Genomic DNA, 27,575 nt, shown 5'->3' with positions numbered 1-27,575 from the left:
GGGAAATTAACTGCCGGAGTTAATACTACACGCTTAGGATCACGATTAACTGACTTTTAAATTCATTTTATACGGTTTTGAACCAAAAAATACGAGCGTTCATCGACAACACCTGCATTTCTTTGTTATGTTAAGGCCAACTTGTTAGTAGAATCTTTAGGCTTTTTTTTTTTTTTTTTTTTTTTTTGGAAAAGCCCCCGCCAGAAAATAGAATAATTGAAATATAGCTAAAAGGCATATATCATATGTTTATTTTTGCATTGTAAACTGTTACATTGAAATTTACTATTTTACCCTTCATTAAAAAGGATGAAAAATATTGTAAACCTTGTTCTGCAACTATACGTAAATTTTTATTATGTAACTTTATAGCATTAAACGAAAAAAAGCTTCGCCTAATTAATTTCGATATTAATAAAAAGTAACCAATTAATTTGACAAAGTTGAACATGAGTAAAGAGGTCAGCACAAACTAATCAATGATCAAATAAATTGATTTGTGTGAAGGGCATGTTCTTCTTAAGTTGATCAAATGAGTTGGTAAGAGCAGAGCACTTAGAGGATTGGCTCCTGTACTGGTTCGATTCTTGTGGGTATTATAATCTCGAGAGTAAAAGTCGTAACCCCAAAGGTTCCTGGTGAGCGACAAACTCTCTCAACCCAGGTGATTTTGAGTCGAAAAAAAGAAATTAAATAGGTGATAACTTAAGGATTAATTAATGCAAGCTTATTTCTTATTGTTGTGCTAAACTTAGATAAAATTTTGTAGATGTTGAAAAGTCAAGTGTACTCTTTAGTATTCTTTAATTTATTTGCTGAATGTGTAATTGGGAAAGATTAGTTTGCTTGCATGCGACTTGAAAGCTTCAAAATATTCACGGTAGCTTTTTTACCTTTCCCAATCATGAGGATTTGCACTTGTCTTTTTTTTTTTTCTTTTTTTTGAAGGACGGTAATGTTTGTCTCTTAGTTACTTGGGCACATCCTAATGGCTTCTTCTTCCTTCCTCAACTTTTTCTTTTTTAGGGTTTTCTCAATAAATTTTGGAAATTATAGATATAGACGCAATAAAAAACACATATATCTTCCCAATCTTGTTCAAAATGCACCTCATTTTTCTACCATGGAAATTAAAATAAAAAAAATGTGTAAGAAATTATTGTTTTACCCTCTATATATTCATTTTATATACCCCTCCTTTTTACTTACCAAACTTGTTTAAGATTATCGAAAAAATGTACAATTAATATGGATCTAATTAGATGTATCGTCACCGCGACTAGTGCAAACTAATCAATAATCAACAAGAAAGTAATTCTCGAGGGAAGGAATAAGCACATTGTAAGAAGATGTTGATATGCAAGTATAGTTCATGTGTCGCTCTGAAATACCAAAAACAAACATATTATTTGAGGAAAAAAGATTTCGACTTTGATGTAATGCTCCTCTTATTGATCAAATTAATAGAAAAATAATTAAAATATTTATTAATCAGCTCAAACTTTGGCCAAAAGGCTACAGTTTTTTTTTTTTTTTTTCTTTTAATAGTGAAGCCTCGGCCAACGAGCGTTACAAGGACAACATCAGTGGTGGGCTGGTGAGGCCACTTGGCCAAAGCCAGTGCCATGTAAATTCTTTATTTTCGTATTCGTACCTCATATTCTTTTACTTATTTACTTATTGGCTGCCCCCTGAAAATTGCAATATAAAGCACAGTGCTCCTCATTTAAGTTTTTTTTTCTTTTGGCTCCGCCAGTGGACGCCACAAGGGAATGCTCAGGCAAACATTTTCAACTTTCATTTTAGTTTACTTTTTTACTATTCCCAAAACTTTAAATATATGTTTGATAAATTTGTTTTTTTTTTTTCACTAGAACAAGAAGAGAAATCTTATGAAAACTTGGGTGAAACTCCACCGTGTTTTAATGACGGAGACAAATTATCCTCAAAGGTTTCGCAACACTTGGCTGCCTAATGCGTCACGTCTTTACCATATTTGCATTAATAGTGGTCAGGGGAGAAATTGTTTTTCTCCTAGTTGGACCCGCTAAGCAGGTTGGCCTTTCCAGCATTTCTTTGAATAATAATAATAATAATACAATGTTGCATAAAGTATCTTTAAGAGTATCCATGTGAGATAGATGCAAGAATTTGAAGTTATTAATGCTCACAATTAGGATTTAAAGTTGTGTCCTAAATAAAAGTCTAAGCGGATCACTCTTTTGGGGGACGGGCCTCTTAAATAAAAAGAATTGCTTAATTGAAGCTTGTTTTTTCCTTTTATATGTGTTTAGTGACACAAAAATATTTCAATTGTGATTTATTTAAATTATTTGACGCCAGTCATTGGTTCCCTCTCTTTCTCTCTCTCTCTCTCTCCAGTTCAAAGAATACTTGTTTCGTACACAAATTAAGAAGAAGCACATGCAACTGTGATCTTTGGTTAGATCCTAACAAAAACCAAGGATGCTAATCATTGCCTCTTTTATATATGTGCGTAAAGTTTGCAATGCGTGACATATTTAGGAGTTTAATTTTCTCATTATTCTTTTATTTGGATTATCACAAATCCAAATTCAGATCAAAATTGTTTGATTACAAAATTAAATTGGAAGGTCACAAAACCATAATTCATTTGCGGCCTGCACACACACACACCCGGCTATGCATAGCGGATATGTGTGTGTTGCATGATAGCATTCCTAAATATGGGTTGATTCAGTATTCCTGCTCGTGGAATGGATGCCCCTTCCCGGGTTCCGCCACGGACAAGCTGGTGGGCACATGCAAACGCCAAACAGGAACACGACATTCCCGAAACGGCCGTCTGGACAATACTAACCCGCTAATGTTGCATGTCCCGTTCTTGAAAATGCCAAGGCGGGGTATCCCGGACTTGAAAATGCCAAGACTGGATGTTCCATCGAAACCAGACCCAGCCTTTGAGAAGGTACCAAAATAAAACCATGCTGACTCTTCTTCTCAAATGAAGGGTCAGGTCTAGCCCACTATTGAAAACTGACGCTATTCTCATTGGCCCCATGTCCCGCCCTTCTCAATAGGTATTTGGATCGGCCTTTGCTCGGTGTCCACTCTTATGCTTATGGTTCGATGTTTGGCCCTTTTCGATAAGTTTTGAGATCGGTCCCACCCAGCGTCCACTTAGGGGTGAACACAACGAGTCGAGCTGGTTAAAGCTCGGCTCTCGTGAACGCGTTCGAGCTGAGTCATTTGCTTAACGAGTCGAGCTCGAGTTCATGAGTCGACTCGTTCAAATAATCGAATTGAGTTTGAACTCAACACTTAATTGCTGAGTCGAACTTGAGCCTTAATCGAGTTTGTGGAGCCTTAATCAAGTCGATATATTCAAAAGAGTCTACGAGTTTGTCATGTCTTAATCGAGTCGAGCTCGAGCTCAACATGTAACGATGAATATCAACTCTATTCAAACGAGTTTGTCGAGCTTTAATGGAGTTGAGCTCAAGCTCAACACGTAACGATGAATATCAATTATATTCAAACGAGTTTCTCGAGCCTTAATCGAGTTGAGCTCGAGCTCAACATGTAACGATAAATATCAATTATATTCAAACGAGTTTGTCGAGCTTTAATCGAGTCGTGCTTGAGCTCAACACGTAACGATGAATATCAATTATATTCAAATGAGTTTGTCGAGCTTTAACCGAGTCATGCTTGAGCTCAACACGTAACGATGAATATCAATTCTATTCAAACGAGTTTGTCGAGCCTTAATCGAGTCGAGCTCGAACTCAACACGTGCCTGTTGAATCGAGCTCGAATTGCTTCCGTCGAGCTATTCTCGAGCTTGAGGCTAGTCGAGATAAGCTCGAGCTGACTGAACTCAGACTCAACTCGACTCGTGTTCACCCCGGTCCACCCTTACCGCTTTGCCCAATTATGAAAAAAGCAATAAGGGAAACATTATAAGAACACGAGACCATGATTCATGCATATGCACTTCACACATTTAAACAACATTATAGTTTACTAAAAAAAATATATTACGTAACCTTCTCTGCTACTGTGCATTAAGGCCATATTTAAGTTGCATTAATCTGTTCATGGTTGAACGTTAGGATTATTTATTCTCAAGTCAGAACTATTAATTTTTCAATTTTTTTTTTTCTTAAATAGAAAGATAGCGCTAGTCATCTAATTCGGAATCAGAAGTTTGGCAGACACCTTGCTGGCACCGAGAATCCATCATTATGAGGAGGAGGAAACATTTTGGAGTTCATGAAGTTCGAGAACTTGTGCGCGTTTCACCGTCACAAGATCAGGAACTTCTGAGCTCGGGAACTTGATGGCCGGGCAAAGCGGCAGTGCCGTCGCCTCTGCAACTAGAAACGGGGTGGCCGTTATTTCCTTGGCTTTCAAGCGGATCTGAAATTATACTTTGATTTGACCATCTCTGGGAGCAAGGGTGTATCTAGAAATTGTCCGAAAACTTTGCTACGTGGCGGCTTCAGGGAGCGTGACTTGTTCCTTAGGCTGTTAAAATCGCATCCATTTCATGCATGCAAGCTTTTCGCTAATGAAGGGTAAAGTAGTCATTTGATAACGTGGAGAGTCGAACCCAGCCCACTCGAGCACGTAAAACGAGAGAACCCGTGCCCTGCCGGTTCTTTAAACTGTGGATTAAATAAAAAAATTGATGACAAATAAAAAATATTAAAATGGGGGGCTTCATAATCATAGTTCATGCTGTCGGTGTAAAATTATGGTGATGCCACTCGGACCCCACGCTCGAGTATAAACGAAATCCCAGAGATGGTTTCGATTCCGCTCCGACGTCGGTGGAGGGGCTTTTGATCGTTCCTCCGTTTCCCCCCCCCTCTCTCTCGGCCCACTTCTGAGACTCCACGTTGCTCGCGGTTAATATGAGCGCGAAGCCGAGACCATGGCAGGCCGCGCATTCTCTCACCGGTCCCGGGCGTACGGCACCACCGCATTGACGGATTCCGCCGAATGTATGGAAGGAGCTCGAGGTGAGGAGGAGCCCTCGTGCTTGCTTTTTCTGTTCCTACTTCCTTCTTTTGGCTAGTCGTTTGCGTTTCTCTCTTGTATTCGTCAGGTTACGGTCCTTGGGCTTCCTTCCACCAGTTGCGACAGCGCTCTCTATCTCTCTGTGTGTCTCTGAGAGAGAGAGAGAGCGAGACTGGGAGTGTTTCTTCGGGAGTGCAGATCTGAGAATGTAAAGAAAATGACAGTCTTTTTTGCTGAGATCTGAGAAAAAGGATGGCGAGGGTCTCCTTTTGAGTTTCCTTTTCATTGCATTTTTCTCTTTTTTCTTTCGTTGAAAATTTTCAAACTGTTCTATTTCCCGTATTTTCTTGGTGTCGCGTGGATTGTCTGGATTTTTCCGTAACCGGTCGGAAAATTGGAAGTTAGTGCTTGTAGCTAAGTAGGCTAAGCTTTTGAAAGTCTGACCGAACTTGAACAAAGAATTCCCCCTCTCGCTCTCTCTCTCTCTCTGACATTTTTATTTTCTTTGAAAAATGTGCTATTTTAACTTTTTATTTTCGTCATCGCATGGATTTGTTTTGTACGCATCCGAAATTTTGGGTTCAAAATTAATAAATTTGCGGTTTTTCCCTGAAATGGAGAAAAGTAAGCGCATATTTGCCTTGATTCTCGATTTTCCCTGATATCTTGTAGTTTGTACTTCTTTTTCTGGCTAAGCATCACGAGCTTGTCTCCGTTCTCTCTTTTCTTTTCTTGCTTCTACGGTGAGATCACCGGAAAAAGAGCTTGTGTTTTCGCGTTTTCCTGGTTCTGTTTCTCCTCCATTCTTGCTCTTACTCTACTTCAAACAGCTGATGGGTAAGTACGCAAGACTCAATCCAAAATTTTTCAGATAGTTTAAAGGTAATATGAAGCGAAAGCGACGAGGATTTACATGCATTCTATTAATTTGTATATTTTTTGTTTTTCTTTTCCGGAGATAAATTGGTTCTCTTGCAGTTTAATTGCAACCTTCTTAATCTTTATTAGGTCGCTGTAGGTTCTCTAGGTTCCTCCTCTTTCTCTCCTTTTCAGGCAAAACCGCGGAGCTCTTTTCATGTTTGAAGATTTGAGCAACTTTACGTTGTGCGTTGATGCTGGAATTCAAATTTAGGCCTCGAACGTTGGCTATCTTTAGCTTGCATTTTCATGGTTTACTTTGTTTCCCTGTTCTACCTGTTGTGAAGCTTTCCGTCCTCCCAGTTGATTGATCGTTAAGTGTCTGCGAAATTGTAGGACAAAAGACAGTACGTGCCGTTTATCGTGTTATTCAGTCTGATTTCTCCCCGACGCACTTTATGCTTTTCCAAAATGGAACTTCCCCCCTTGTTTGTAGAATTTCCCCTGTTATTTCCATTGATTTCTTCGTTCTTCCTCCTTTCTTTGTCGTCAAACTAAATATTGATGTTCGGTTAGTTCATTTTTGTTTTTTTTTTTATTTGCCTTTCGTAATTATTGAGGCAATAAGACCTGTTGTCTGCCATGGAGGATAGGTGTCGATGTGCTCTCCCTGGTGGACTTCCTTTTGTTTGGTCAGACGAGCGAAAATGTTCGTTGCCGGAGGAGTCCTGTGTCTACTCGTTCTCATCTTTTCGTAATTTCTCTGTGTTTTCCCTTTTCTCTTTATGAGATCTTTATTCGGGTTGATATTCTAGTACGTCGCTCTTGTTCTGCTTCATTTGCGTTTTCCATCTCTTACGAAGTTGCAAAAAAGTTAATATTTATGCTTCTTAATGTTTTTCAAGTCCTGTTTGGTCTGGTTTGATATCACAATTTTCGTTCTGTCTGACTTTATTCAACATATCAGATACATGGAATTGTCTGTCAATTCACAAAAGCTGCTTTCTTTAGTAATTACTCCCTTTAATTACAAATTGCGCCTTCTTTTCGCCTATGGCTCTCTTTTTGCGATGCATTTATGTTCTTTTCTAGTGCAGTTGACTGGGACTTTCGTCGTGTTTATGACGTTATTAATGTTATATACTCAAAGCTCCCTTCTGTGCATGATCTGTCTATGCTCTTGACATTCGCTTACAGAATCTTCTATTTTGAACGGTTGGTGGATTAGCTTTTGACGTTTCTCTCTCTTAGTTTGGTTAATTATGCAAATAATAGTTACATATATTGTCACTATCTGGATGTTATTTTTTACAATAATATTTTATTATACTATATTATCCTTTTTCAAGCTATTAATCATGACTCCGTCCACCCTTCCTCCGCTTTTTATGTGGACTTGTCGTTGCTGCTGTTGTTACTGCTGCGTCTGCCGATGCTGGAAAGCAGCGTTAGCTGGTCTCTTACCCTTTTGCTGATCGAATGACATTTTCGCTAGATTAATAATTAGACTTTTATTCTTTCCTTAAAGAATATTCAGATTCCTTTGGTTGGACTTCTAAATTAATAAGGTTTGCCTGATATACTTTTCTCCTTTCTATTGGCTTACATACCAACTGGAACAGTTGTTTGCTTCTACTTTTCCTCTTGAAAAATTCTTGTGGTTTGCTTTCGTCTTCAGCGCGATGGGCCTGGAGTTTGTGGTCCTTTTTACTTGTAGTCATTCTGAAACTTGTACTAATAACATCTGAATGGTTAAATCTCGGATAACCACTGCATCTACGAAACCATCATGCCTTCTGTTTCGACAAATATTCGCCTCTATGCTATGTCTTTTTCCAAGTCTACGTATGTTCGCATGAATAAGTTCTTGCATAAAGTTATGCGTGCTGTTTCTAATTTTCTATCTTAATGTCAGCTCGCCGCTAAATTCCACGTTCTCGCATGTTTGGCTTAAAAACCTTTTTTCCCCTTTTCTCTCCCTCTTCCTCTGGTTGCAGAGGGCGCTACAGATGACGATTTCTTTCGACCAGTGTAGATGCTAATTGTTGCGTTTAAGGACTTGACAGGGTGAGTGCGGTACTCTTGCATTATCTTTTCTTTTTCACGGTTCTCTTTCAGGCTGTATTTGAGCTAATATTGTTGGTTTTCTTGCTTAGCAGGCGTTTAGATGGCTGAATTTCATCGGAAGAAATCTAATGGCTACAAAAGATCATATCCAGGCTGTATGGGAGGGATGGTTAACCTGTTTGACCTGGGGGTTTCAGGAAACAAACTACTTGCTGACAGACCTCATAGTCATGGTGAGTTTTAATTCATCCTTTCCTTTGTGAGTTTTCTCCTCATAATTTTTTACCTTTTTTGGGTTTGATCTTTAAGGCAGTAGGTGATTGGAACTATATCTGTGACATGCTAAACAAGAAAATGTAATGCTCGTGAACCTTCTGGCTATAGTTGCTGAGTGCAAGTTTTGCTTTTGCCATGGCATTTATTTTCCTTCTCCCTTTCCTTGACATTCCCTCCAAAGTAGTCCTTGCTTCCAAATAACCGGCTAAGTCAAGGACTTCTGTTGTCTGGTTAGAAATGCAGTCCGCGGTTGAACTAAATCACTAGTTGATTGGTTATGTATGTTGAATTGTATTTTCCCTTTTTTCAGTTGTCATTAGAAACTAGTAGTTCATATTACTAATGCCTTATGCAGGATCAGACCTTTCTGGAAGCCGACTGGAAATATCAAAGAAAGCACCAGATCCCACTGTTTACGATGATGAATACTTAAAAGAAAAACCAGTAAGCCTTCGGTGACTGTTATGTTGCAAACTTGGAAATTTTCACTTATGGAAATTTTCAATTACGAAAGCAATGGTTGAGAGAGAGAGAGAGAGAGGGAGAGAGAGGGAGGGAGTTTTTTTCCCGATGCAGGCATTGAGCTTGGGGAACATTTCATCTTGCGTTAGTTGATAAGTTTCCTTGTTTTATTCCTTAGCAGATAGCATATGAACCAAGGAGAGGTTCCTTAAACAAGACTGCAAATGGAACGCCTATGAAGATGCTTCTGGCACAAGAATTATCAAAAGAAGTGGATCCCAAGCGAAAGCCACCCAGTGTCGTTGCTCGCCTTATGGGGCTTGATGCTGTTCCTGCTCAAGCACCAGTTTCAGCCCGGCAGAAGAATAAATCTGAAGGCTTCTTGGAAAGCACTACATTGAGGAATCAGGAGCACTGTCGCCACCTGTCAATAGAGTTAGATACTTTCAATCGCTCACGGTCTGGACCGAGGTACCAGCGTCGAGAACATGATTCGGAGGTGAAGCGCCTTCCAGACAGGTCCCTGTCACATTCTTCTATTTCTGAGAAAGAAGAATGTAAAGATGTTTATGAAGTTTGGCAGTCGTCTAAGATGGAGAAAATTGGTCATGGGTCATTGCAGAAAGCAACATATGACGACCTAGATGAGAAAAGAATGGATGTTGTACGTCAAAAGTTCATGGAAGCAAAGCGACTTGCTACTGATGAAAAGCTTCGTCAATCTAAGGAATTCCAAGATGCATTAGAGGTGCTAAGTTCAAACAGAGACTTGTTCCTGAAATTTCTGCAGGAATCCAATCCTTTATTCTCAAAGCAACTCAATAACTTGCAAACCGTAGAGCCACCGGTTCAGTCAAAGCGCATCACAGTTCTGAAACCTTCAAAGAAAGTAGCGCGAAATGGTTCCTGGGAGCAACTTAAGGTCGGTGAAAGATGCGTTACCTCAGAATCCAAAACGGGCCACTGTGGGAGGACACAGGAACTTGTGCATCATTCCCCCAAGAAACAACAACTAAGCAAGGCAAAAGGACTAGAACAGAACAGAGTGGAGAGGAACTCTGTTTTTGATAATCAGAACGGTTTTCACGTCAGACCACCAGGGAAAGCCGATAGTGCATCCCGGCCCACAAAAATAGTGGTCTTGAAGCCTAGTGCTAGGATGACCCAGGACATAAGAACGGCGATCACATCACCACCTCTGTCACCTGGGCCCCGCGGTAGAGATTCATTTTCGAGCAGTCCGGAAGAATATTTTGATTCTGCAGCAGAAGAAAACAATGATTCTCAAGGGATAGAGGGAGCCCATACGCCTGGAAGCATGATCAACCAGGCAATGCATGCATTTGGTACAAGAGATGAGCCAATGATCTCATCTAATTTATCAAATGGCTATGTTGGAGATGAGAGCTCATTCAATAGATCAGATAATGAATATGTTGAGGGGGGCAATCTTAGTGATTCTGATGTTATGACCCCAACCTCGAGGCATTCATGGGAGTTCATCAACAGATGCAGTCCTTATTCATCGTCTTCCTTGAGCAGGGCGTCTTGTTCACCAGAGTCTTCAGTGAGCAGAGAAGCCAAGAAACGACTTTCAGAGCGGTGGGCGTTGATAGCATGTGGTAATCCTGAATACAGGCATCTAAGGAGGAGCTCGAGTACTTTAGGCGAAATGCTTGCTATACCTGAAGTGAAAAATCCGACGGACTCAGTTGGGGAGACTAGCGAGGAATCTCCTTCCATGTCAAGCGGCAGGATGCATGCTCAAAATGATGTTCAAGAGTCGAGCTTTGTTTCTAGCGACAAGGCTGTAGAGGATGGTGCTGGGGAAGGTTCCTTCAGAAACCTATTGAGGTCAAGTCTTCAAATGCTGTTGCTTCTGTGCCTCAGAAGCGAGGCTTCTAAGGCTGAAGTGCAAATGCCTTAGCAAAAACAGAGAAACCAAAGAGTGGGAAGTCATTCAGGGGAAAAGTCTCGAGTTTGTTCTTCTCAAAGAATAGGAAGTCGAGCAAAGAGAAATGTCTTCCATCCCCCTCTCCCTCAAGTGAAAGCTGCCAGGCTAACAAAGAGATTTGTAATGGTGCCCATGATTTGCAGCAGCTCCCTGTTAGAAATAATCGTGGAGACGGTCAATCTCCTTGGCAAAGTTCAGACGAATTATGCAGAACACCTGCTTCAACTTTGTCACCGTATGGACAAAAAGGAGGCGGCTTTGTCAAGGTACCATTTTTTTCTGGGTATTTTGATTAATGTGACACACATTCACGTGCACATGAGAACTCTTTCCATACAGAGGTCATGTTTTCCTTCCAAGGATGACAAACCTATTTTCTTATTTAATTGCTTATTGGTTTTTATTTTTCTCATTAAAGCCAGAAACTTTGTGGTTGAAGCATATTCAATTGAAATATGAAATTCTGTTTCAACTATATCCTTGTGTGACTTATGCTGACATAAAACTTGGTTAAATGTTTTTACTGGTCAGTGTGCTGATTTTCTAGTTGTTGCTTTGTATTTGCCGCCCATCCTCGAGCAGGCAGAACAAGGAGACATTCCGAGTGAGAATGCAGAGCAACCAAGTCCTGTTTCGGTGTTGGAACCACCATTTGAGGATGAACTTAGCCCAACCGGAGTTGGAAGGAGCATCTCGGAGTCAGAAGGTGAGTTCATCACGAACCGAAAAAACATTTTAATCTTAACTTCATCCTTTATCTTGCCCCCTGAATTCCCTGACGTGATTTCTCGGGTTACAGCTCGTCATGGATCTCTTCCCCTCAAAATGGGCACAAGTCGGGTATCTTCACCGGAATCATTGGCTACCATATTGTCATGGGACGACCCCATCCCTGTGGATGGCCGACTAGGAAAGAACATAGGGCCAGAAGCTGCAACAATTGCCAGTATGGTTGTCGAAGAAGAACAACGCTTCCTATTTGTGGAGAATGTGCTCACAGCTGCTGGCTTGGATGGAAAACAACCTGCCACTACCGTCTTTTTGGAAAGGTGGCACTCCCCAAGCAGTCCTTTAGACCCTTCCTTACTGGATGGTTTTGATGATTGGAACGAACGCTTTATCAATATCAATGCGGCCATGAGTGAAGCTGCAAAACTGCGGCGAGCTGTGTTGGAAAGAAAGCTTTTGTTTGACTGCATGAACACAGCCCTCCTGGACATGGCAGGACCAGCTTTAGATGTCAATCCGTGGCTGCGGGCCAGGATTTGGACTGGCAAAGGCATGACCCTAGCAGGGAACGAGCTGGTAGAGGAGGTATGGAGGAGGGTGAAGAAGATTTTCTCAGGGGAGGAAGCGGTGTCAACGGGGGTAACGGCGACCGAGTGCCGGGATTGTGTGGACAAGTTGTTGAAGAAAGAGGTGGCCGGCAGAGGGTGGGATTGGTTGCAGTTGGAGTGGGTGGAGATCGACGTTATTGGGAAAGAGATAGAGAACGACCTCTTCAAGAACTTGATAGACGACATTGTGTCTGATTTCGTCCGTATGCGATTCCATTAACTGTTTGATTGTGGCCCTCAATGGTTCAATGTCCATGGTGGCCTCTCGCTTTCTCTCTCTCTCCCCTTTGGAGGGGAACAGGGGAAAGGATTGAATAAGGTACATGCAGCTGCCCCTTGTCACCTCCTATTATTATTCTTAATTTTTTAAAGACCGTTGCCCTCCGCTCCTTTTGTAATGTATGTACGTAGGCATAATCATTTGTATAAACATTTGTTGTGTAAGATTCGAGTTTGGTTTCAACTACGATGATTCTGTTTGTTTCCGCCTTCAAACTATTATATGAGAAATCTCTCTCTGACACATACTTGGAAGCATCTTGGTAGGGCAATGCACTGTAGCAGTACACATGATCACGCATAGGTTGCTCGCTGCTGTCGGTGTGAATGCAGGTGCAATTTGCAGCTTTTGCGGTGGGCCAAGCTACACCGGGCGGAGATTCCTGACTCTTGGAATCTGGTTCGACTGTGGGAGGCGCATAAATTTTGTACCCTGGCAGATGCAGTGATAAGATATTTCCCTATTCCTAAAACCATGTGAAATCATTCATGGAAGGAATCTGCTAAAGTGAGCAAACTGAATCCTGCATTTACTGCGCCTGAGAATGGCAACTGTACTGAGGAGAGGACCGTGTGGTCACTTTTAACGAAAGAACTGTACCTATGATGCAACGTTACGCAGCACGCTGCCTACTTCGAGAACCTAGACCCTTTTATATACGGTGAAACAGTAGAAAGAACAAAAATTTTTTGCAAGTGGCAAGGCCAGGAACGCGCCGCTGGTTTTGGTCGCGGGCTACGTAATGGAACATTTCCGCCGGTCTTCATCAGCGTCGCTGCTTCTCGTGGCCTGAAAATGTTTTTGGATCCACAGCGCGCTGTCCGAACTCATGTGGGTTCAAGCCGTACTGCACACCATTAAATATTTATCTCGGATCAAGTTCTATCGGAGTCTCACGATGCACATCCAAGCCAAGTGATTACCACCAAGAAACAGAGAGAGAGATGGTAGCAGGCATACCTTTTCTTTCATCCTCAAGCGCCAGGAGTCGAGGCGGTCGCTTTTACTATCCTCAGAGGGATTGTTCTCCAGGGGGAATCATTAAGGGTTGCCGATGGTTGACCCTCAGATAATCATCCTCATTTTCACTGTCATAATCTGTTCTTCTTGTCACCATGACTCTTAAGATGATTGCCAGTAGCAGCGAAAGTACCTGCGTGGGCATGGAGTTAACTCTTTTTTTTTTTTTCCTTTCAATTTTCCTACATTTACATTTAGTTGAGCATGTTTATTTCTTCTAGTTCGTGGGTCGAGCCAACTTAATAAGCTTATAAAAAAACATGTCTGGAAAAACTGTCATTGCTTGATACCTATCTAAACAGGCCAAACGTAGAACTTCAGATTGGGTTAAGAGTATGATCTAAGAAAGCAATTCTTGCAAACAAGGGCTCTTCCTGTGTATTCAGGGGATTGGGAAGGACGGAGTCAAGAAGATCAATTATTCGATAATTGGGATACAACTCTTGGCATAGTCCGTTAGGGTTCTGAGTAATCTCAGCCCGATTATTCAGACAAAATTCAAAAGAAGAATCATCCTGGGGGCTGCCTTTAGAACCTTAAGCCCAATCTATATACATTAGCAGTCTGGACTGCTGCTCGCACTTGGAAGGATGCGAATAGTTGCACCTCTGTGCCCTTCAATCATACCTTTGAGCCTCGAGTTCCAGATATTGGAGATAATAGTGACAATGGCATTATTATGCACTGTTTCCCCCCTATTCCTGCCATTAGATACCCATCGAACAGTTGCAAGAATAACATGAGGTTGATGTGATTGCCAACAGAAAAGTTTGGATATTTAACCCGTTTGCTTCTCATTCCCTTACAATAGTATTTTCTACTTTCCATAGCTTCACCTGTCGTGGTTCGTGTATCTAATGGCTAAACTACTTGACGGCAGCATGTTTTTATACTGCTCGAACTAAATTATTCTTATTTATAAGAGATAGACGACACACCTGAATAATGATCACAACCACGCCAACCATTTCACAAACTTCAATATTTTCTTGAATAAAAGATCTAAGATTGTCAAACTCTCCGGTAGGATCATGTGGAAGAACCTGTCAAGAGAAAACATTAATTCAAATTGGTGAAAGGAAACAAACAAACAGCACTTTTTCGAAAGTTATGAACTGGTTGGCAGTTACCTTTTCCCAATGCTTGTTTAAAAGGATGCATACCACAAAAGCTGCTTCCACAAGAACGAGGATAGCCGCAAGCAAAGAATACTAGGTCAGTGGTTAAGGAAACAAGATACTTGAGATCTCAATAGTGATTGATGAATGACAGCGACGGATAGTGGCCACTGTGACAACGATATGGTCCACAAATCCATACGTCGTTTGCTTGATCAGTATGATCACATAGTCCTAAATTATAATTCTAAGGGGACATCACATTCTTTAAATTTTACTTTCAAATTTCAAGAATCTAAATCATAAAAAAAATACAATGACTAAATGAGAAGAGATAATAAAAGAAGAATCTTCAAGCCATGCAAAAGAAATTTATTTAGCTATTTGGATGACAATAAACACATTTTAAAGACTACGTTTCGGGGTCAGCACAAGTTTTTTTAACTAATTTTCATGCTACAAAAAAGTTCTGACATGGTTTTAGGCTTTTAGCGTCTCCAAACTGGTTGCAAGGAAGTACAAATGAGGTGAAATAAGGACACATGAAATAAGGACCGATGAAATTTCCATGATTTAGAAGAAGCTACTATGCAGTGCACTTGGATATATCGCAGTCCATGCACTCCAACGATAGAGCATCTGAAAATAAATTGAAGCCCCTTGACACAATAGGATACAAAGAGCAGACAGAAACCATTGACAGTTTCTGCAGCAATGTAGCCAATAAAATTTATCAGGCAAAACGTGAAGCCAGTACTCATAGAAGAGTAGATAAACCTGTGTAAAATGCCAAAAAAATTACCATTACAAATCAACTAATCAAATATAAAGTGATGCCATCAACCATACAAAGATTAGATAAGCCTGTGACAAATGGTAAAGCCCGTTATCGTGACATCAGAAGCAAAAACGTAAAAAATATGTATAATATTTTCTACAATGAATAGCAGTTCAAACGTATAAAGCAACAGGTCACCAAAATCATTTAGTTCATTGTAACTGGTTCTAGCACTCCTAGTCTACTGAAAATATTTATATCCAATTAACAGAAAGGGAAAGCAAGACCAATGCAACACATAGACATAGGGTTGAAATGACATGGATGAAGGAAATGGTATTGGAAGGTAGCACCTACCAAGGTGGTGGAAGCTTTTCAAAACTGGAGCTCCTCCCAGCTTCAAGATGAGAGGACATCAGCCCCGCAAGCTCGTCAAAAAATATATGTTCAGAATTTTCAACCAACTTTCTGTTTGGCTGTGAACCGTATAAATTCAACATGGTAGAGTAAGCACTTTCTGGTGAAGGTGCTGATGTAGGAGGAATATGATTATGGTGATTCCAGTGACTGAACATCCACAATGAGTAGAGTATAATGGCCACTCCAACAAAAGTTTGCAGGTAATTCAGAAACTTTAACATAGACGCCAGGAAACCCTTACATCCCCTACAAGTCATTCTTTCCCGAGATCAATTAACTGCAGCAGAGAAAGACCATTCTGATGTCACAGTGAGGTTATCAAGCAGAAAACACCAGTAAAAGGATAACGCATCATAGTCTCTACTAGAAAGATCGGAGCTCAAACATACTGTGATAGAGCACGTCAGAATTTGGAAGAACTGGGTGCCGTTAATTTGCAATCAATTTGCAACTGCAGTCGTAATTACTCTAGTTCTCAAGTACCTGATGAACCTTGCGATGAACAAAAACACAGAGCGGTACACTGGGTTAGTTGTTTTATTGTAGAAGGAAAACAAAGAAAGAACATTGTAGTCATTGGCAGAACACCTCAAAGAAAACAGTATAGCAATTTCTCCATAATTTGTCACGTACTAAAAGGAATGTGATCTAACAAGTGAAGAAAAAGTCCCAAAGATCAATCAAGTGAAAAGAGGGGAAAAGTCTAAAATTTAGTTACCAAACCAAGATAATCCAAAAGCAGTACCGATTCAAAGTAAATACAGGATTTGGTATTTAAAAGTGTAGTATTCCTATAATACTATAATTCAGTTCTGGTAAACGTGAATGAAGAGCAACATCCCTTTCGGTTTGGAATCACCAAGTAAATCTGTCGCTCGAAGAATATGAAGCAAGAGAAAAATTAACACCACAAAGCCAACTAGTTACGCAACCAAACATCCAAATTGCACGAGAACGATAAATGTAACCAACGAGACAGTCTCTTACTCTAGTACAGAATTCCCCGGATTTGGTGCTGCTGCTATGCCATTTTAAACTTCGAGAAACAAAATTGATGTAACAAACAAGCAAAACTATAACGCTCGCCACAAGAGAAGCACAAACACTCTTTATTTACTCACTGACTCGTAAAAAGCGTCAAAATATAAGCACTCAAAGTAGAATTCAGAGAGTACTTCAACACCAAGTCTTTAAAATGCACCAAAAGAAAAGGAGCAGTTGGTGATGCCCAGGAAACGCCTTACCTCCTTCAGAAACTTGGGGTTGTCAGGCGTTCTAATTCACATCAGGAAAAAAAATGAAAAAACCACCACCTAAGTCATTCGAAAGATAGGTTCTTCATAGTTTCCCTTAAATTGAACACCAGCGCTGATGACATTGACGAAAGCTAAAAGCAGGTGCAAACAAATGCATTATAATTTTTGAAATTCGGCAAATTAGAGGATGACCCCAATTGAAGGCATGAGTAGAGGAACACCAATATGCTAAAAGCTGAGTTAAACAAAACTCCGAACCACATTAACAACAAATTAAAGCGATCAAAGAGAATTGGTCGTTGAGAAGACTAAAAAAAAAGGATGCAATACGCCAAAAAACAGTACCTATTGGAACTTGGAATGCGATCATTAACTGATTCAAAGCATCCTCTATAGAATTCTTGTTTCTCAGAATCTATAGAACGAAAAACAAAAGGGCACAAAATGGAAACCGCTCAACAGCTGCGGAACGCTATTTATGACTAAAAACAGAAACGAGAAAAGCCATTTCCGTTCTGTTGTCAGCCGTGACTTGTCTCATTCCCAGGCGACTAAACGCCATTTGTCGCTTGCATTGGGGACGCGTACAGAGAAAGCAGAGGATGAGTCTCAGGGAGGGGGATGACTCGACCACCCACTTCCCGCCCATGTGGCCAGTGGCCTCAATGTGTCCTGTAGCCATCCCATGCATTCTCGTGAATCTGAAAGACGGAGGGAAGTTTCAAGTTCGGGGCCTGCCTTGTCCTCGAGGAGGATGAACACGCTTAGAGTATATATATTATTGAACCGCTGATTTAATATAAATTACAATAAACACGCCTAGATTTTGAACTATATATTTAAAAAGCCTAACATGTCTAAAATTGCGGATGGCAGCCTAACCTATTAAAATAACTCTCGTGCTTGAAAACTCTCGTAGAAAAAAAAAATATTACACTAGTATTGATCATTTGGGCAAATAGCAAAACAACGCAAAAATGTTAAACATTTTAGCGAGTAGTTTTAAAAAAGGTATTTGATTTTACTTTTTAGTACTCAGGTAGGAATTTTTTATGACAAAGAATAATTATAGTTTCAAAAATTTGACAGGATTGAAATATTATTTTTAAAAAAAAATTTATAAAATAAATATTTCTTTAAAAAATATATTTTTGAGAGAAGGGTCTCTATCGGCTTGATGGTCCCTGGTTGGCGTTGCGTGGAATGCCTTAACACTCAAATGTCATTCTTTTAAATGAAATTTATTTTTTTTTTACAAAAATGACAAAAGTACCTCTTTGACACTAAAAATATTTTTCTTTAACCAAGGGAAAATGGGTTTTACATGAGGGTATTCTATAATTTTATAAAAAATAATATTTTTTTTTAATATTGCTACCCTTTTAAGAATTTTTCGGAAGTCTGTTAGCTTGGGCAGCAGTGTGTTATTTGCCTAAACATTACGGCTCCTTGACGGAGTTCGAACGGATCGGGACCTAGTTCGACTAAGGCGACCTGAGAAAGCCTTTCCCGGGGAACTTTTGGGGGCCGAGTTTGTCAATATCGATGAAATTATATCGGTGAAAATTCTTCCACCAAAATTCCCGCGCTAGTTCGCCGCTTGTCGGATCCGGTAGAACTTAGAATTTGGTCTCCGGTAAACCAAGTCTCCGTGTTACTTTTATTTTCTTGTTATTTCCTTCTGCTTTTCTTTTCTAGATTGAAACAAGAATTCCAAATTGTGAAGGTCGACCGCCTTTTCAGCTGCTTTGGAGTTTTCCTCTTTCGATGGTGTTACGGCAAATGAGAATCCTTCTTTCTACGTCCCGTTGGGTAATTGATTGTTCATCAGAAAGCGGAAGCAGCTTCTCAATGTTTCTTTGTTTTTTTTGGCTATTTTCTTGATCTTTCTGGCAATTGCTTCCGAGAAAATGAAGTTTCTTCTCGATCGGTTATGGTTGTTGTTCCTTTTTTTTTTCCGCTGTACCGATCGGTGATATATAGTTGTTGCTTTTCGTGATTGCTACAACTGAAGCATCAGAATGGGGCAACAAGAAAAGAAACAGTTCCAATGGAGGAAATGCAATGTCTTTCAATTGAAGACGTGAAAATTATGGGTTACTTCTGCACGAAATAAAATGTGAAACATCATCCTTGAGGGGAACTGTGTGTTTTTCACGGGAAACATAGTGAAGAGCAAAAGCGTTTGCACTTTTCTTCTATGTTATTTCTTGGCCGAGAACGGTTCAGGGTTTCCATTTAGTGCTTTGGTATTCATGATTATTTAGTATGATATAGGTGAGAAGGTGGACTTTAGATCCTGCAACTCCGTTCAGTGTGTTACAGTTGTAGCGAGTTGGTACAGTTCATATGAATTGAAGCTCCATGTTTTGTGATAGCTGCCTTTCTCTCTCTCTCTCTCTCTCTCTCTCTCTCTCTCTCTCTCTCTCTTTTAAAGACGGGAAATGAATGCTTGGCTAGGATTTAATTGACACGGGAAAACATGTTTTGTGTACAAATCAATAAATGTATTAGACCGCGCACTACACTAAAATATAGAATTTTAGATATCAACCTTACAATTTCTCACATCCAATACGCATTAATGAAGACTAAGCTTTTTAAATACGAGTTTTTTCTTTTAATAGTTTGCAGCTCTACATATTACATCATTTTAGTACTTTCTTGATATACAACTTGTTGAAAGAGTAAGAAATTTTTAGCATTAGTTTTAATTTTATCGCTACAATTAATATTGCAGCTTTACTAACTTTCTTTCTTTTCCAAAATCAAAAGAAAGCAAATCTCGAACTTTAGCAACTCCATATTATTACTTTCTAAGAAGAATGTCATCCACATACAAAGTGAGTACTACAGCTCATATCAGGCGACCAGTAATCACATTGATGCATCCATCTACAGTTATGTTCAAATTTTACATCTTTTAATGGATCATTTAAGCAACTCCTTTAATCTTGACACCTCATACGTGTTCAATAATTTTATTTCCCGTCCAAAAGATCAAGGAGATCCAAAACCTCATTCGCTTTTCCAAATACCATCTCATAGTCCATTACTCTCTTCTATTCATCTTCGAAGGGCGAGAAATTCTTTCTCATAAGTTTTGAATCTCAATTTCATTAAGTGTAAAAGCAAGTATCTTAATCTAAATAACAATTAACTTAAATATTCTTTTCCTAGTGGTATTTAATAATTATCTTACATTTGGATTAATTGTTAGGTGAATATTAGTTGTCAATAATTTGTTATAGTTAATTTAAGAGTGTAAACTGTTCTTTACTGCTTGTGGTGTAGCATTGTTTGCGTGCATTTTATCTTGTTACTTCTGCAGATTTCGAGTTTAGATAGTTATTTTTTATTTGGATCAGTTTTTAGATGAAAATTAATTGTTAATCTTTCGTTATACTTAGTTTAACATCATGGGATGTTATTTACTGAAATTTCAGGTTTTAGGTATAGAGTGTGCATGCTCTACTCAATGCTTGTTGTGTTTACTTGCATTCCCTACTGTAGCCTGTAGTCTCATAGTATAGATATTTATTTTGTGAAATTTTACTGCTCTGTAGTATAACTCGTAGTTTGAATTAGTTTTTACGTTAAGTTTCAGGCTTGTTACTTTTCTTTAGCATAGTTACTAGTTTATATTTTGTAGTATAACTCGTAGTTTGAGTTAGTTTTTATGTTGAGTTTCATGCTTGTTGCTTTTCTTTAGCATAGTTACCAAGTTCACATTTACAAGTTTTACATTTTACAATGGTTTACTTTATGTTTTCTTATGTTTGATGCACTAGCAATAGTTAATTAAGTGTTTTAAGTGCTTTAGTTGCTGTATAATTATTTACTTAGACAGTAGAAACTGTTCTAAAGCACTAGGATTAAGTTTTGTGATTTTTTCATATCCTAGTTAGCAGTTGTAGATTGATTAGTTTATGTTTTTACAGCAGGTTGTCATTTAGTTTACTACATTTTCTGTAGTCAGATTTATGTTTTACATATGTATTTAGCCTTAAATGGTTTATTTCTTGAATTTATAGTTAAGTTTACTATAGTAGATAAGTAAAAAAAAACCCACTGACAGCTCTTTAGCTGACTGGCAAGCTTGCTTCCGCAATTGGCTCTGGCCGGTTGTGTTCTAATTAAATTTTCTGTTGTTGTAGTTGGTTATGCATGTGCTTGAGGTTCAGAATAGGTTTAAGTTGTGCTTTACCGTGTTCCAGCTCCTTTTAGTGAAATTGCCAAGTTGTAGTTAGCCGTCTCATACTCTAGTAACTGGTCTGTCTAATAGAGTAGTTGTTTTGTGTATCTTTCCATTTCACACTTGGTATAGTTTGTTCTCGTTAATTTTCTGTTTTAGCCACTTAGGATTAGGATAAATTGATCTTTCCACGGACCACACCGCAGGTGGGTTACTCTTTTGAGCAAACATCTTAGCAAAAGGTGTTGCTAGTAGCCGATCATAGGTAAGGGTTCAACAGTTGTTGTCCAATGCTAGCATGTGTAAGGTGCCAATTTGGGTTCAAACAAATATCAAATCAAGTGCAAGAGATTATGTAAACCAGGTTAGACTTGGATTAGCTGAAAATAACTAAGTTTTAGACACATTTGTTACAAAAGTTACGAGAAATTGGTTGACATTTTGTGTTAGCTACATGCATGTGCATGCTCAGACACAATATAGTTTTATTTTTGTGCAGCCATTTTGTTTTCTAACAGGAAGTGCAATTGGATATTACCTTGTGTCTCACAACCTGATCGAGAGGAGGTGGAGCAACATTTGAAGATCAGAGAGCTCTAGCGTCTAAAAGCCGCACCATAGATTTAGGACTTCGTTATTCTTTGTTTGCTTTTACTCCGTGAGAACATTTCATATGTATATTTAAAAGAGTTTGTGCAACACTCTTGAACATCTTGTAGTACTTTCATTTCAACAGTAGATGTATTTCTTTTGAGTATCACAGCTCTTCTTTACTCTCGATTCTGTTTAATTTCAGTACGCTTTGATTGTTTAAAATGAAGCTCAAACATTTTTCCCCAGGGTTCAACCCAGAATCATTACTTGTTAAATCTGGTAAAGTTGTAACTGGTGCATGGTGATATAAATGTAATAATGAGACAATGATTATACAAGTGAAATAAGAATTGAAATTGATTTGCAGAGTGTATTTACATCCAAAACCACACTAATGGACACAACAAAAGGCCAGAATGGCAAGATATCAATCACTTCAAAAATGGTGGGAAGTGATTGCCCTTTAGGAAAATTTATTTAAGCCACGAAGCTCCAAATTTAGTTCACTTTGTGAAATAGGCTTTAGAGCAAAGTCGCCACCTAGACGAGGAGAAAGATTTTCTTCATCACAGTCTCCAAAAAATTGTCCCTCACCAATGGCTTACAAATGAAACCAGAGCATGACAAAGTGTTTGATTAGCGACAAACTGGCCTTAGTGGTCCAGGAGTACAAGAATTAAATGCATAAGATGAAGATCAAGCAAATGGTAGAATACAAACATTCTCAAATTTATATTCTCCTGTGGCTAGATAATGATGCCACCATCTCTAATCTTCATCGTGCCTCTTTAATGCCTCTTTAAAGTGGACTTCGTCCTATTGATGCACTGTCTCATAATCATGAGAGGAGATCCGAGCGCTGCCCAAAGGAGTCACCCAGCAATATGCTGTACCTGCATCGAGAAAACTGTAGGTATACTGACAATGAAGCTAGTGGTTGCCATGGCTAGGCACCACTTAAGGTCCCTTGCGCAACCTTATCCCCTCTCAATTAGGAGGCACTTTGACATCTTTACGGTTATTTAACCAAAACCGGGAGGCACATCTGGGTCAAGATCACTATCTTCCTGTTGCTGGCTTTCAACATGTGGATGAACAGAGACTTGTGGTTCACTAGGCTGAGAGTTGATAGATGGCTTAGTCTCATGGGTAAACAAAGGCTCATCAATGTGCTTCTTCGGCTCTTGATCATCAGGCTTGTTAGGCTCAGGCAGAGAAAAAGCGGGAGTTTCTTTTGGTTTGATTCCCCTAAATAGATGATCCCCGGATGTAGTCAAGGCGGGCAAACTGCTACTGCTTTGCTCTCCAGTTGGTTGCACATGATGTCCAATCGAGATTGTCGGGCTACAGCATGGTCCTCCAACAACCTGTTGGTCACACGCAGTGACAGCAGGGCTGCTGCTGCGTCCTCCTGCATTGGGCTGTTGGTCATTAGCAATTGGAGTGGGTGAAAAACTAGCAGGTGATCTTCTAGTCCAATGTTGATCAACAGCATGGTCCGACATTTTCCTCTCATCCACCATCTTGCTATACACAGTTTCTACAGTCTCGAAAATCTCTTTCTTCATTCCATCATTTGACCTGATCACCTGCCACACAGCATCTGACATTTGGCCTCTCACGTCATTTCTGTATTGTGAATGCACGATAATGGAATCAGTAATCTGAAGAAGAGTTGCCCTCATGCTTGTAAAGAATATGGCACTCAAAACTACTGGACAAGGACTAAAAGAATAGCTAATAACAGACATCAATTGAATGACCGATCCAAGGTGAGTTGAGATGTCTCAGCCCTACCCAATCTCCTGATAGACAGCATCAAGCAATTGGCGTGGCTTTACATTCCTAGATGCATTGGAAAGTGTTTTGGACCGTTTCACAGCTAAAACAATGTTGCTTCTCAGGGCTTCCTGCAGGTAGAGAATGAACAAAGAATTAGAATATTTTTTTCCCTTTTAGCAATTAAACCAGACATACAACTCCCAAACATATGAAATTGAGAATATTCAAGATGGAGTGAGTTTGCCACTGAACCATCATAATGTATGGCTGCAGTGTTTCTCTTTTTGGTGCTATCCAGAAGTCACATTGTTCCTACAACGGCTGTTCTAGCTTACAAACAGTACAAAGGATAAAACTATTCTTTTGTTAGATACCACAACAAAATGAGCATCGGTGCAGAGAGTAACATTCTCTAAACAGTGTAAAGCAAGATAACTAAATCACCAAGATGATGGCATGATCAGCATAAATACGACGTGTGCACAGAAGCACACTTTTTCTTTTCACTTGTTCCATAGTAGGGAAATGCTAACTGATGGTTTTTTCACCTTACGGTTGCATTTCCTCTCCTCATGAACCAAGCGATTGTTAAATAACAAATCACTAAGGTCGCTAGTACTTCCTCCTTATGTCTTTCAAATTTAGCATGCTATTTTAGCAAGTTTAGGAACGTTCAAATCACTTTCTATATTGACTGAATTCTCCAGTACCTTGACATAATTTCTCACTTGAATTTTCAAGTCTTGTTGTTTGACCATTATTTGATGATTATTTTAGAAGTTGGGTTATCCAATTACATTAATTTTTACTGAAAAAAATGTAACTGTGTAGATTCAGCACTCATAGGGTGTGTCAATCTATAACCTTTTGGACAGCCTTCAACTTAAACATGGGAAACCACCATGATTTTAGATGTTAGGACCTACCAACTCAAAAGGTGCATGGTTACCATGCCCTAATTTATCCCTTGACATACAACCTGAGGTCAAACCTCCTCTGCACACTTAAAAGTTAAAAAGGCCTCCCATTGTTTTGGACTCGTGGAAAGAATGTATCCCTTGTTTTATCACCAAATGTCTAGGAAAAGCAGTAATATAAGCACAAAAGCAAGTTAAGGACCATAGCATCAAATTGAACATGTTCGAGAAGATAGCATAGAGATAATTGCATTGTGAAGTGTGGCCTTATCGAAAAGGGAAAGAAGAAAAACGAATGACCATCATGACTCATGATCTAACAATTCGACTACATAAAGAATCACCATGTAAAGCAAACGGAAGGAGAAACCCACATTGGATTTAAGTTGGCTGATGATCTTGAGCCGGAGGCGATCGAAATCTCCGTCGTCCTTTATCTTAGAGATGACTTCTTCAGCCGTAGGGGTGGGAACTCCCGATACCACCGTTGGGTGCGCAGCCTGGCCCTCCCGCTCCTGGGCACCGGCCCAACTGCCATGGCTGCTCCTGCCATTGTTGGTGTTCATCACGTTTGGATAACAGAATCCCAAAACAAGAGACACCACCTTTTTGCGTCTTTGCCACACAAAACGAAATCATAAACCCCTCGTCTTCTCAGAGATGTCGATAGAAAACTAGAAGAATTACGGTCAAGCGATTTCCGTGGAAATCATCGCGGACTTGGCAGGGCTGGGCGCCTGGGCGGGAAGGGAAAGGGGACCTCTACGCCCACTGAAAGGGAAGGGAAAATTAAATAAGATGGTTCCCACTAACAAGGAGTCCTAGAACCTTTAGCAAGGCTGCTGCGATGGAGATTTGTCGAATTACATTGTTAAACGGATCGGACACCATCGTCAGTCCACCTCATCCAACAGGTTCTGGCAAAGCATTACAAAAGAAAGTTTTCTTTCCCTTAAATTCGTGTTTAATAACTCCAATATTTCATCCATCGTAAACATTTCTTGAATAGATTACTATTATTGCCAATAGAAAAAATCTATCATGCTGCCATTAGTTTGTGTTTGATTGGCTGAGATAACGGCAATTAACAAATTCCTTCATTTCTAGGTTTCTCATTTCATCTTTAATAGAAGTTAACCTTTGCTATATCCTCAAATATAAAATGTATCCACAACATCAAACATGAAAGCATTCATTACCACGATATGACCTTACATTACTATTCTCCATTTTCTCTTTTAATGTTTTTACTAACACAAACCGTTGACGGAAGAAACACTTGAAACTCTTGCTAGGATGGTCTTTTTTTATCTCATTTCTGGAAGATTTAGCGATGTTACTTGCTAAAATGTTCCCAATATGAGGTAGCTTTAGTTCACTATATAATGATACACTATTGTAGTTTCCTCCTTATCATTAAAATGATTGTTCCGCATATATATTTGACTTTTTGATTTGATATTCATAAATTCGTCGTAAGAACGATCTTATCAACAATTTCACTTTTTTTTTTTTTTTTACAATTTCAACTAAGGTTGCATACGAGCAGCTCGAGCTCGAGGTCAGCTCGAACTCAAATCCAGTTCCGTAGAACAGGCTTGAGCTCAACTCGATGATACACCATTGAGGTTAACTTCGACTCGCTTCACTCGTTACTAGTAACATGTCTTGTTCTTTTTAACTTGTTTAAGTGGTTTCTTTTAGCTAATTCAACTATAAACGACCATCTAACAAAAAATCCAAAGAATTAATGCAGATATTCTGCATCCAAATATCATCTAAAAAAACTTAGCAACAAAAAATCTCTCATTCACGACATATTTATGTAGTCGAGCCATAAACAGGTTGAGTTCTTTGCACCATTCATTGCTTCTTTTGATACGTCTTCAAACACACCCTCATCTTCATTGGCCTTGGAGTCAAACAGGTTACTAAAGATTACGGTGGAGAAGGTATTTTAAAAAATTTGGGACTGCTTCTCTTTGTACATAGACTTACACCGTAGATCTCTTGAATAAAAGCCTATAAAGTCTAAAATATCCATCGAGGAAGTAATTTGACTATTATATGTGAGCGATATGGGTTTCATTTTATTCGAGTATGGATCCATACTGTTTACACCTGGTTCGGCTCGAGCATAATGCAGTTTAAGATACTCGAGCTCGACTTGGTTAAATACTTGACTCATTCTCAGTCCTAGATTCATCATCATGAAAAAAATGCTGACTCAGTGGGGACTAGAGAGCGTGGCAACACTCAAGAATCTGGAAGTTCAAGATTGCTTTTGTATTTAGAGCATGAGATAGACTAATGATTATATGTTTATCTGTCCCAAATTTATTTCACAGCTACTTTGGTTGAGCTAAGGTTTCTGTAAAGCAAGTTCGAACCCGCAAGGCCTGGGTACTAAGGCCAGTTTTGAGCGAAAATAATGATAATGCACATCTAAACTTCATTCAGCTTCAAGCTTCGACCTCCTATCCAATCAAATGGAATTACTGCTCATATTTTTGCTCGATCAATTCAAACCAGTGTTGTAAAATCAGTCAATGCAGAGTATATCAGCCTATTCACTAGTTTAGTTGGATCTTCTGTGAAACGGCAAGACATATTATTAGAAAAAACAAATAACAAGTTATATACTTTTCTTCCTCTGTTATCTCCACCAGGCGATAACTAACTTGATCGACAGGAATAAGAAGAAAAGGAAAAACAAAAAGTTTCTTTTACTGTGCATCGAGGGACGGAACATACTTTTCTCATAGAATTCTTCAATTGATAGGGTGGAAGATTTGTTTGATGCCTTGTGTTACGGCCTACAAGCGAACTATTTACTCTGCTTGTTCGGTTGGGTGTTGGCCCCAAAGTGTTCCAGGACTGCATGCATACATCCGTAAGTAACTTGGTGCAACATGAAAATTGTTATGGAGGAATTGGCGATGTAGGCCTTCAGGCCATGGGTACCCACCACCACCACCGACGACGGCGGCGATGACGCGCGCGAGAGAGAGATGCGCTCACATTTCGTTTTTAATAATGAAGCAACAGTTTTTCAGAATTTCGAGCAAAGCTGATGTTTTCCAAATAGCTAAAAGAAAAACAAGTGGCAAAAAATTTCAATGGTACAGATAACTTCAATGGTGTGGAAAAATTTGGGGGGCATCAAACATTTTGTTTTTATTTTATTCTGTACAAGTAGTTTAACTTTCCAAAGTCTTAACCAAAGTCAACCTTGAAAGCTGAAAGTAGACCTT

At 39.4% G+C, this 27,575-nt stretch overlaps 3 protein-coding genes across 7 annotated transcripts; 1 reads left to right on the top strand and 2 right to left on the bottom strand.

The window, feature by feature from the left end:
* Positions 1-4,800: 4,800 nt before the first annotated feature.
* Positions 4,801-12,427, top strand: LOC116253283 (uncharacterized). The gene is made up of 8 exons (XM_050077604.1): positions 4,801-5,009; positions 7,863-7,932; positions 8,025-8,165; positions 8,564-8,652; positions 8,849-10,524; positions 10,584-10,890; positions 11,207-11,330; positions 11,424-12,427. The coding sequence occupies exons 3-8, from the start codon at positions 8,033-8,035 to the stop codon at positions 12,179-12,181; spliced, it is 3,087 nt and encodes a 1,028-aa protein (XP_049933561.1). The 5' UTR covers positions 4,801-5,009; positions 7,863-7,932; positions 8,025-8,032; the 3' UTR covers positions 12,182-12,427.
* A 147-nt stretch (positions 12,428-12,574) lies between these two features.
* On the bottom strand, positions 12,575-17,558 carry LOC116252515 (tetraspanin-18-like). Of its 5 annotated transcripts, XR_007573162.1 has the most exons (8): positions 17,179-17,558; positions 15,967-16,069; positions 15,515-15,854; positions 15,057-15,156; positions 14,392-14,472; positions 14,200-14,304; positions 13,202-13,394; positions 12,575-13,088 (listed from the first exon to the last, which is right to left on the bottom strand). XR_007573162.1 is itself a non-coding variant. In XM_031626829.1 (7 exons), exons 3-7 carry the CDS (start codon positions 15,832-15,834, stop codon positions 13,254-13,256), a joined length of 747 nt encoding a protein of 248 aa, XP_031482689.1. In that variant the 5' UTR covers positions 15,835-15,854; positions 15,967-16,069; positions 17,179-17,558; the 3' UTR covers positions 12,575-13,253. The 5 variants fall into 5 exon arrangements, 4 of the variants coding, with proteins under 4 accessions (XP_031482689.1, XP_031482691.1, XP_049933292.1 ...); XM_031626829.1 differs by having other exon boundaries at positions 12,575-13,394; XM_031626831.1 differs by having other exon boundaries at positions 12,575-13,394; positions 15,967-16,060.
* A 4,638-nt stretch (positions 17,559-22,196) lies between these two features.
* On the bottom strand, positions 22,197-25,143 carry LOC116252329 (uncharacterized). Its single transcript, XM_031626504.2, has 3 exons — positions 24,696-25,143; positions 23,420-23,532; positions 22,197-23,251 (listed from the first exon to the last, which is right to left on the bottom strand). Exons 1-3 carry the CDS (start codon positions 24,885-24,887, stop codon positions 22,645-22,647), a joined length of 912 nt encoding a protein of 303 aa, XP_031482364.1. The 5' UTR covers positions 24,888-25,143; the 3' UTR covers positions 22,197-22,644.
* Positions 25,144-27,575: the final 2,432 nt, after the last annotated feature.

This window comes from Nymphaea colorata, chromosome 4 (assembly GCF_008831285.2).
Source record: "Nymphaea colorata isolate Beijing-Zhang1983 chromosome 4, ASM883128v2, whole genome shotgun sequence".
Lineage (NCBI taxonomy): Eukaryota > Viridiplantae > Streptophyta > Magnoliopsida > Nymphaeales > Nymphaeaceae > Nymphaea > Nymphaea colorata.
The sequence above is the reverse complement of the archived record's forward strand: the minus strand, read 5'-3'. Positions and strand labels throughout refer to the sequence as shown.